Below are 11938 nucleotides of genomic sequence, written 5' to 3'. Positions count from 1 at the left end.
AACTCTTGATGTCATCGGATGCTCAAGATTTTAACTAGATTAGAATGGTTCGGTCATTTAATGATTTAATTTAAAAATGGAGAATCAAGGCTAAGACTCGAATATACCAGTACCGTGGTTACGATAATAAACAAAATATGCACACATCTTGTCAAAACTACAACAGTGATAACTTGGCTCAGAATAAAGTAATCTGAATGAAATTTTCAATTCATTTTTCATTATCTTTTTTTGAACTATTATAGCAAGAACGGCCAGCTCTTTATCTAAATCTTACATATTGGGATGGGCATTCAAAGCGCGAGATAATGATATAGATATTGTGATATCACAATTAATGCTTGCATCAATGAAATTGAATCACAATGTGATCCTATTAATTCATAATAAAAATTTGATGTCAAATGGGGTGTTGAATTTCTCTCTTTAACCAGCGGCTGCCAGGCAGGATACGCCCACATTTTGCAAGAGACGGATAGAGAACAAACTAAAAACTAACGGGATTTTTTTGTACAATCAGGGGCAATAATCCAGGAAGTTATGGTCTGAAATGCGCAAATATCAAAAGGGACTGAGATCTTTGGGATATAAAGATATGTTTTAAGTTTCATCAGAATCAGATAAAAATTGTGACCTTAGAGGGTCCACAACCTTCGTATTGCATACTTTTACAAAATTAACGTACAAAGAGCGCCCATTTTGTCGGGCGGTTTTATTTCGATTTTCCCGAAAGTCGAATTCAACCTTCATTATGGTGGAATGGTGAAATATTTAAACAGTTTTTAAAATCGGAAAAAAACAATTTGTGACCTCTAGAGAATCCACAAGCTAAAAATGCGATTTTTCGAACAATCAGGAGCCATAATCCAAGCAGTTACGTTTGGATATACGCGATTATCAAAATGAACCAAGATCTTAGTGTGTAAATGTTTGGTGATATATTCACATGTTTTTTTTTTTAAATCGGATAAAAATTGTGACCTTTACAACAAGCTAAAAACATGATTTTTCATACAATCAGGGGCCATCAGGAAGTTAATATCCTATATCCCCGAATATCGAAAGGAATCAAGATCTTTGTGTTATAAACATGTATTTCAAGTTTCATCAAAATCAGATCAAAATCAGGGGCGGATTGGGCCATCGGGCGATAGACCGAAGGGCCGGTTGGACAAAAAATGAAAATAAATTTTTTGTTCAATTCGTCTAAAAAACCCTTTTCTGCTGAACATTAATTGGGGGGGGGGGGGGTATTGGACCGGCCATGGAGCGTTGATGATCATGTTGTATGTGGCCGGTGGCTTTAACGGGCCGCCACGCCATCACTGGATTCTGGATTGGGCTGGTATAATAGACTTTCTGGGCCGGGTGTGCTGGGTGTGAGCCGGAATTCGGAATCCTGCAATGGGGATTCCGAATTTCATCCGAAAATTTCATCGGATTCACCCGACACTGTCGCCAGAAACGTCTGCCGATGGTTCGTAACTCCCCCAAAAAATTCAATTTTAAGGCCTCGGCAAAATTTGATGATAGCTGGTCTTGACGATACAATGATAATACGTTAATTAATAATATGACGATATGATAATTTCACAGGTTGATGGTTGTAAATTACTTGCAGGTCGGGTTTTTGGCCTATATTAATCGATTTATGAGATATATTATTTGACAGTGATTATAATCAGATATGCCACCAAATCGTATATTTGGGGTTCATTTTTCAAAATTTTCATGGGGGAGAGCCGCTCCGAAACGGGAGCCCGGGCCGGTTCCCGGCCCCAATCCGCCCCTGATCAAAATTGTGACCTCAAGAGGGTCCACAACTTTAATATACCAGATGTTTACACCGATTGTGTACGAGGGGCGGCCATTTTGTCTGGCAGTTTTGGTCCGATTTTCACGAAGTTCGTACTCAACCTTCCTTAGGGTGTAACGGTGATATATTCAAACGTTTTTTTTAAATCGGATAAAAATTATGACCGCTATAGGGTCCACAGGCAAAACACGTGATTTTTCGTACAATCAAGGGCTATATAGTTCAGGAAGTTACGGTCGGATATGCGCAAATATCGAAAGTAACCGAGATCTTTGGGTTATAAACTTACATTTCAAATTTCATCAAAATCAGAAGAAAATTGTGACCTCTAGAGGACCGACAATCTTGATATACCATATTTTTACGCTATTTGAGAACGAGGGGTGGCTATTTTGTCTGTCAGTTTTAGGCCGATTTTCACGAAATTCGAACCCAACCACCCTTAGGGTGTAACGGTGATATACTAAAACGTTTTTTTTAAATCGGATAAAAATTATGACCTCTATAGGGTCCACAAGCTAAATACGCGATTTTTCGTAAAATCAGGAGCCATAATTCAGGAAGTTACGGTCCGATATGCATGAATATCGACAGGAACCGAGATCTTTGGGTTATAAACTTACATTTCAAGTTTCAACAAAATCGGATAAAAATTGTGACCTCTATAGGGTCAACAATCTAAAAACGCGATTTTTCATACAATCAGGGGCCATAATCCATGAAGTTACTAACCGATACATGCCAATATCGAAAGAAACCGAGATCTTAGGGAGATAAACCTATATTTCAAGTTTCGTTGAAATCGGATAACCAGCGGCTGCCAGTCAGGATACGCCCACATTTTGCAAGAGATGGATAGAGAACAAGCTAAAAACAAACAGGATTTTTTGTACAATCAGGGGCAATAATCCAGAAAGTTATGGTCTGAAATGCCCAAATTTCAAAAGGGACTGAGATCTTTGGGTCCACAACTTTGATAATGATATACCAGATGTTTACACTATATGGGTACGAGGGGCGGCCATTTTGTCTGGAAATTTTGAACGTTTTATTTTTTAAATCGAATAATAATTGTGACCTCTATAGCGGGACCACAAGCTAAAAACGCGACTTTTTGTACAATCAGGGGCCATAATTCAGGAAGTTACGATTCGATATTCACGAAAATAGAAAGGAACCATGCATAATCATGTATTTCTTCAAATTTCATCAAAATCAGATGAAAATTGTAACCTCCAGAGGATCCACAATCCTGATACACAATATTTTGACACTATTTGCGAACGAGGGGCGGCCATTTTGTCCGTCAGTTAATCGGTCCGATTTTTACGAAATTCTAACTGAAACCATAATGGTGATATATTCAAACGGTTTTGTAAAACGGATACAAATTGTGACCTCTATGGGTCCACAAGCTAAAAACGCGATTTTTCGTACTATCTGGGGCCATAATTCAGGAAGTTATGGTCCGATATGCGCGAATATCGAAATAAGGAGCTGAGATCTGTGGGTTATGAACATGCATTTCAAGTTTCATCAAAATCGGATGACAATTGTGACCTCCAGAGGGTCCACAACCCTGATATGCAATATGTATGACACTATTTGCGAACGAGGGGCGTCCATTTTGTCCGTCATTTTCGGTCCGATTTTTACGAAATTCGAACCAACCATTCTTAGGGTCTAACGGTGATATATTCACACGTTTTTTTTTAATTGGATAAAAATTGTGACCCCTCCACAAGCTAAAAACGCGGTTTTTTCGTACAGGGGCCATAATTCAGGAAGTTATGGAAGATATGCGCGAATATCGAAAGGAACCGAGATCTGTGGGTTATAAACATACTTTACAAGTTTAAACCAAATCGGATAAAAATTGTGACCTCTACAGTGTTCACAAGCTAAAAACGTGACTTTTCGTACAATCATGCAGGGGCTATAATCCATGAAGTTACAGTTCGAACATGGCAATATCGAAAGGAACCAAGATCTTAGGGTAATCGATAAACCTTAATCGTCTGGGACTGGCCGAGAGCCATGGTGGCTTGGTGAGTAAGGTGATAGCTCAACAACCAGGAGGTCCGGGGTTCGATCTATTTGCCAGTGAAGTTCCCTACAAATTTTCAGTGTGGTTTCCCCTTGTCAGTTGTACAGGATGGATGGATGGACAAGCAAGGAACTTCGCAAGTAAAAGAACCCATGACATTTGGAATTCGATGAATTTACCTTGTAGAACACGAAATGGTGTATGCTCATCTTTCAAACACTGTCTGGAATTATAAAGACACTAAACCTACTCTTGACTTATGCTAAATTAATATTTGAATTGGATTGAGTTGATGTGTTATTACCATTAGTGACAACACCTATACAATTAAATTTTTGTTCTGAAAGATTAAGTTCAAGTACTGACTAAGCGTAAAATTTTCATTGACGGCAGACTGTCAACTCATCCCACAATACAAATTGGCACATAATGAAATCCACAATTTAATTTCGGTCCCAAATCAAAGATGTCTAGACATTTTAATGAAGAAAATTATCTCTTTCCTAACAGACAGAAGTTGCATAATGTAATTGGCCATGGCAGTGTAATTTAATGTAAGCGAGCCATGGCTACTATACCCAGCTGATGTTTACAATTGTGTCTTATTCTCATATTATTTATGAGTGGAAAATATTTATCCTCAAACTCGGTCAAGATATTCAACTAATGAACAACTACACCAAGTTTAAACAATCAGAAACAGAGTTACTGTTTTCCAAAATTTGTAATGGACCGAAGAACAAACCCATTTCAATAGGCTACTGTTTTCTCCGAATTCAGGTACAAAAAATGTGACATAACATACCAATTTAATTTTAATATATTATTAACTAGTCCCTTTTCCCTCGAGTTTCAAGTACGTCCAAGCTGAACCAGAAACTGAGTCAAACGGCGTCACTGGTATCGGTAAGATAATTTAAGGGATTTTGATACTTTCTTACATGTGCAGTCCCATACAAAATTTATTAACTAATTCTCTTTTCTAATTTTGATACCGATCATGACAAATAGTCAAGTAAATCTAGAGTACATTCACATTTATGATTAGTTTAATAATCATTAATTGTGAAAAATTAAACCTTTTAAATATTTCAATCTATACATACACAAGAATTCAGACAGGTGGACCGGAGCGACAACCAAATAAAATTTTATGTATAAAACAGACTCAAGTCAACAACGGTTTAATACTAATTACACATATTTACATTGTACAAAGTAATAAACAACTAATAAAAACACATTTAATATTGCATGACAAATATCTATCAACATAGAGCATGATTTTCTTATACATTTGAATTAAAAAACATAGGTTGATAGGCAACAAAACAAACGCACATACCAACAGCTACGGCATCCAAGCCTCAGTAAAATATTTTCACAAAATCTTCCACAAACTTAACAGTGATGAATGTGAAGCCCACAAAACACAGTTTTGTAAATCAAGGGGAATAATTTTCAGAAAAGGTCCATCTCTTAATAAGCTGAACAATCTATTAATATTTGGCTACAATCCAATAATAAGTATTGCTTCTAGAGTGTAAACAAAGTTTCATAAATCATTGGGAGTAACTCTATTATTAAAATTAAACAAAATATATCCAATATAATAAGTGTTACTTCTACAGTTTTAACAAAGTTTCATAATTCAAAGGGAGTAACCCAGGTTATAATTTTCGGATATCATTCAGTATCAACAGGCACTGTCCCGAACATCCTACTAAAAATTCAGTATTGTCTTATGATAATTATGGCTCCTAGTGTGTTCAAGTGTGATGGACAGCATTTTATTTATTTAAAACAAAGGCGTAAGTAACATGATGCAAAACAAAATAAGTGATTAAATATTCAATAACATTTGAGCAATAGTACCAAGATATCTTGTGATAATACCTACAATAATACTGGTGATGTGTAAAAAAATAAATTCTTAATATAATTTATACCATACTTGATATTTTTGAAATATTGGTACATCAAGCAACAATTGTTTTCTCCAATAAGTTGATTGTTAAACGTTTTGAACAAATTTAAAATGAATATATTATATTTCAAACAAAACCCCAACAGAAATACAGAAACTGCAGTCACCAACAGCCCCACTTTGTCCAGTCTGGATATCCATCAGAGAAGATTTTTGAAAAACTGCATTACAAATTCTGTCAATGAAAAGATAGCTACGAAATGAGGAGGTAACTCTGAAATTTGCCATTGCAAATTTTTATTTAACAATCTCTGCAAATTTGCAAAAAATCAGATAAAGGATGTAGTGTGTAGAGCATTCACAGGAATAGTTCTACCTGATGACGTATATTCATCTACATTAGATGTGGGGATATAAAAATATACAAGATATCACTAGCTCAAATATGTCAGCGTAATAGCTTCACCGTAAAAATAAAATACAGTTTGGTTCCGTACTTGTAAACCGTTAAATCTAAATTCTGTTTTTAATATTTAGAACATTACATTTTAATATTGCACATCACAAAAACATATCACAAGTGGTTCAATTCTTAATAACATGGACCATTTCTTTTATACTAATTATTTAGCTATAATTATTTTCCTCATGACAGAGAGAGAGAGAGAGAGAGAGAGAGATAAAATGGGGTTTAACGTCCACTCGACACCGACTAGGTAATTTCGGGACTAACATATGGTTTAATTTTATTTCAATAATTCACTTGTGCGCAGGGGTCTTTAGCAGCAGTGGGAGGAAACCGGAGGACCCGGAGCAAACCCACGAAGTTGGATAGGCAACCCTACTCCTTGTCACGTACAACCGGGGATTCGAAACCACGCCAGTTGACTCAATGACAGACCTTATGATACAGCACACACATGCTAACCATTCGGCTATCCAACCCTCTGAACTCCGAAAGAGTACTGACATGTGTCGGATAAATGTATCAAGTGGCATCATCATTTCACTTTTATTCTTAAGACTTTAATAATAGTCTTTATCAAGCTGGTGTAGAGATTTTATTCCGTACCATATACAATATACATGGGAAACTCAAAACTCGCAGTATAAAAAGTAGTTAGCTCCCTTACATTAATAATTTCTAACTGCATTGGTTTCAAAAAATTTTTTTACCTAATAACTTCTGTAGCCTATATTATGCGCTATCGACAAAGTCATGCCATGTCATGCCAGGTTATGTCCACTATCTAGATGCACCATGAACTATTGTGATAATGTGGAAAAACCTGCCATTTTGAACTCTTAATAAATCTGGAAGTTATACTTCAAATCAACTTTCTGATATTAGTTGTTAGTATAGGTCAAGGTTATCTAAAATATATATAGGTCAAAGGTTATTAAAGTACATAGTCACATGATAGTAGGTTTTAAATATGGAAAAAATTTCAAAATGGAACTGGAAGTAAACAAAATCGAAATTCAAAAATCGGCTCTATAAGAATTGTTCCCACCTCGGCTGACTTCAAAACAAAAAAAAAGTTTGCGAAAATCGAAATTAAAATGTCGGATGAATATCAATTTGAAGCATTTTTTATCAAATCCAATATTGTGGCCAAATGGTTGAAAATGTTAATGAATAAGGTTTCTGAAAATGAAAGATAATATCTGGGGCTAACACAAGAATATGTCATTTTTAGTCTATTTTAAAAAATCGGAAGGCCTCTGTAATTTCCGTATGTTTCCGGAAGCTGTAACAAAAAAATTTAATATGCCATTTTGAAGGCATCAATATGTTTCTTATTCCTAACAAGTTTCCACTTGATACTCAAATACATGTACTAATGGAGATATGAAATCTTGAATGTCTGGGGCTAACACCACCATACGTCATTATTAGTCTACTTTTAAAATGGAGAGAACTATTATGTTTCCAAAAGCCTTAAAAAAAAATAGTTTAACATGGTTTTTTGAAAGCATCAATGTGTTCCTTATTCCAAACAAGTTTCAACTTGATACCTCAAATACTAACGGAGATATGCCATCTTGAATGTTGAAAAAATGCTGCAGAATTCTTTCACAAGTCTTTGATGCTAAAATTAATCAAGCGAACTTCCGAATTGGCTGCAATTTCTGACTAAAATTGGCAAAAAAAATAATAATAATAATAATAAAAACCATTACGAAAACAATATGTCAAAGGTACCGAAACACGTAACTAAGTGCAGGTAGCTATAGTTTACTTAGATTCGGTATTTCTTCAAGAATCATAACTGAACTATTTATGCTATATTATGTGCCAATGAACACCCTGAAAACTATTATAGACTATTAGTAAGGTCAGCTGCCTTGTAAATAAAGAGGCTATCTATAGAATAGCACTATTAGACTTACGCAACAGTATAAACACCAAAATACTTTCAACAATGGCTTTAATTCACAACACTCTCTAAGCTGATAAAGTTTCTCTGTTCATCACACAATACCAAATCCTTCTGTATGTTGTATTGCCAATAATAATTTATCTTTTAGTGCTTGTTTTGATTTATATTTGGGTAAGTCTAGTAAATTAAAACATGTATGAGCTACAGGTAAAAATTCTTCTCCTCCACTTGTTGGTTGTATCACCATCTACAAAATAAAAGGCTCCAAATAGAAACTCAGCATTTCATAAATAATGAAAAAATCCTCTCACTAGTAGCTGATGTCCGTGCTGACAGTATACCGTGACATATAACTTAAGTCAAAAGAACATCTTGAAAGTAGCACTGACAATGTTCAATAAAGGGGAAAATCCAATGCGTGATCTAAATTTCTATAATGATGTTCTTCCTTTTTTACTAAAAAAAAAATCCCAAATACTCTGACCTCCAGAGTGTTAACAAGGTTTTAATCATGGGGCCAATACTTTGCTTAATTATTCAGACTTTCTAAAGTGTTTCTCCTTGTATATAGCTAACAATACAAGCAGGATTTTCTTCTCAAAAACCTCAAAAATGGGCAATACCTCTCAAAAGAAATTGATGCACAACTTTGAATTTTGAAAGGAAAGCTACTTATTAAGAGTTACTTACTTTCAACTGTTCCATTCCAAACACAGAAATTCTATCACTACCAGTTAAAAACACTGAATTAGACAACATTCAAATTTTTTTTAAAAATAATTGAAATGAAAGGAAATGTGATTTGACATCCTACTTATCATTTTCGAAATAAAAATTTTATTGTTACTTTTAAAACTAAAGACGTATTTATTTAAAAAAGGCTTTTACCCAATGATCCTTTTACTTTATAGATAGGTTATTTGACAGTGCTATTTGAATTCCATGTAATTTTATCACAATGACAATTTGTATTTTTGATGTTTTATCAACTATGTTCTTTGTTATCTTGTTTTATTATGTAAATATAATATTGTCTTAGTAAAGCACACATAAGCACATTTATGTTTCAGTTGTATGCTATAGAAATGTGTAATAATAATAATAATAATAGGATCAACAAATCGAAAATTTAAATTGTTTATTCCAGACACAATAAGCCATGATGGGCTAATCATAAAAGAACAAATAAAACATACTTAAAAACTTTTTCTTGTTTTCTAAACTCATGTCATAAAATACTTCCCAAAAATATTGTATAGTTTGATGATAACGATGATATTCATCTTTATATTCTGTATTCTGAAAAAGAAGAATTAGAAACTCTTCTTTATTCGGCTAATATGTGAAATTTGGTCGGACACCAAAGTTTCAGCCCACTCTTCATCTAATGCCAACAAGTACAAAGACAGACTTTGGTTTTTCTTCCAAATAATTACACACTTTTCCTTGCCAGAACCTTGTACCTGCACTACTGACCAGAAGAAACCATGCTAAAATATATGTTGATGTTTGTGTGTTTTCATAATTCAATCAGATCTTATTTCCTATAATTTAATACATGTATCATACCTTTTCCATCTCCATAAAATCGTAATTTTCATTTCCTATCACCATAGCTTGTAATTCTAATGGATGGAAGAGTTCCTGTAATAAGACCATAGTAAAAAAATATGACTAACAGACAAACGTGTAGCTTTTAATATTTTTTATCAGGGATCTCTGATTGCAAAATAAAACAAGACCTTTTCAGGGGAAAGAGGCTGTCAGTTTTGAATTACTGTCGAGGTTACTGTTTCAAAAAGCATATGTATCCAACTCAATTTTAAGTCATTTACCAACTGTAAGTGACAAGTGGTTGTAAGGTACTGAAAATTGGGTTCAGATCTACTTCCTTCTGGAGAGAGTGAGAATTGGGTTTTTTCAGTTTTTATATGCATCCGACACCAGCTATGTCATTTTGGGACTTACATATCATTCAATTTTATTTCAATAATTCGCTTGCGAAAAGGGTCTTTAGCACAGGGAGGAACGCACAGAAAACCCACAAGGTTGGACACCCAGCCCCCCACTTCCCACTAGACAATTGCCCAATGATAACTGTTCAGTACCGATAAATAACTTACCAAAACTCTACTACCACATACTTTAAGAAAACCACTACTAAAGGCACTATATTGATTCTCAACAGATGTATTAAAAACATGATTAATATATGTATCTACATATTCTTTTCTGAAAAAGAAAAACACCAAAAACTGTGTAGTCAAAAATGCTGGAATGGTGTTTATCATAATATATTTTTCTATTTATTGAATTGTGTGCCTGGCAAAATGAGCATCTAGATCAATTTATCTTTGTTTAGAAGTCATGTACAATTAAATACATATTTTACCTATTGTCTTTATTTACCATCTTTTTAGCTCCACCAGTACATAGTTCTACTGTTTCAGATTCCCCAAACAATTCTTGAGTTATCTGTAAACATTAATGTATTTCACATTAAATTTATGAGAGTAGGTTGATAACATTGAAGCAACTAAGGTCTAATATGTAGGCTATATTTTCCTGTCAGCCATTGAGCTTGCTGCTTTTTTGTCAACAGTGTTTACAAGTTTCATTAGTAATAGTATGAAGATTTTTGAATGGATTAAAGATATAGTTCCTTTTTCTGTGTGATTCTCAATCTAGAATTGCCAATTGGATAATATATTCAAAGCACCAGGAAAAGTATATTTGTAACCAAAACCATTACATATCTTACTTCAAGCCATGTGCAATGGTGCAATCTTCAGACTGTAAGATAGCTAAATATCTGAACACTTAATAAACACAAAAACAGAATATGGAACACAATTACTATTTTAATTAAAGCGACGATTAATGGTTAATTAGCTGTTACTTGTTTTTGTATATAAACCTTCTGTACATTATTTTCATTATCATTTGCTTGAAAACGTTGAGAGAACCCTCAACGAAATGTCACTTTAATTAAAATAGTAATTGTGTTCCATATTATGTTTATTACATATGTCAATTGCTAAATGCCGCTCAAAGAAGATCTGAACACTTGTTCACAATCTTTTATTGTGGGCTTACTCTTAAAAGAGTCACTTATTTTTAGTTTTTTTAGTTATTCTAAATTAACCATTTAAAAAAAAATGAAATAGATTCCCTAATTTAACTTGATGGAACATAATTATACATAAACAAAAAATAATTACATTTATATTTGTGATAAAATACTGTACCTCAAAAGTCAAAGCGAACGTTTCTTCTAAGTCGCCCTCAAATTCTAGGACATTCTGAAGACTTCTGTGGATAAGAAATGTAATGCAGTCTAGTAATGATTACTACCATCACATCATAAATAACTTATTACACAAGCATTAGATAAGACCCAAAACCAAAAACTTAATTGACAGTGTTATACAATATGGTAAGTTAAGAAGGTGTGGTTTTACAAATTATTAATAATATACTGATCTTTTGTTAATGTATAGAACCCATGGGTGTTTTTCAGGGAATCCAGTGTTTTCTAGTAAGACTGGAAACTACTTCCCATATACCAAAATTGCCATACTTTTATAGGAAATAACACCCAATAAATACTATAATTACTTTGCTACTGTTGGTGATAATTCTTTAAGGTCATCTAAAGTTACAGGTCTGAAAATATAACAAAAAAAGAAAAACACATTCATTATCATCTAAAAATGTACTGTGAACATTGGATCCTTGAACAACTATATATACATTTTTATTGT

At 33.8% G+C, this 11938-nt stretch overlaps 1 protein-coding gene across 3 annotated transcripts in view; it reads right to left on the bottom strand.

The window, feature by feature from the left end:
• Positions 1-5031: 5031 nt before the first annotated feature.
• LOC126810517 (probable E3 ubiquitin-protein ligase HERC4) overlaps positions 5032-11938 on the bottom strand; it is a 30221-nt gene continuing 23314 nt past the window's right edge. For all 3 annotated transcript variants that reach the window (XM_050535622.2, XM_056098960.1, XM_050535625.2), the window contains exons 23-30: positions 11793-11840; positions 11423-11486; positions 10567-10649; positions 10298-10406; positions 9744-9818; positions 9371-9473; positions 8865-8917; positions 5032-8421 (exon numbers count right to left, since the gene is read on the bottom strand). In XM_050535622.2, the coding sequence (XP_050391579.1) occupies positions 8266-8421; positions 8865-8917; positions 9371-9473; positions 9744-9818; positions 10298-10406; positions 10567-10649; positions 11423-11486; positions 11793-11840 (691 nt within the window). In that variant the 3' untranslated portion in view covers positions 5032-8265. The remainder of the gene's footprint in view (positions 8422-8864; positions 8918-9370; positions 9474-9743; positions 9819-10297; positions 10407-10566; positions 10650-11422; positions 11487-11792; positions 11841-11938) is intronic.

Source organism: Patella vulgata, chromosome 2 (genome assembly GCF_932274485.2).
Source record: "Patella vulgata chromosome 2, xgPatVulg1.2, whole genome shotgun sequence".
Lineage (NCBI taxonomy): Eukaryota > Metazoa > Mollusca > Gastropoda > Patellidae > Patella > Patella vulgata.
Note: the sequence above shows the minus strand (reverse complement) of the source record. Positions and strands in the feature narration are given on the sequence as shown.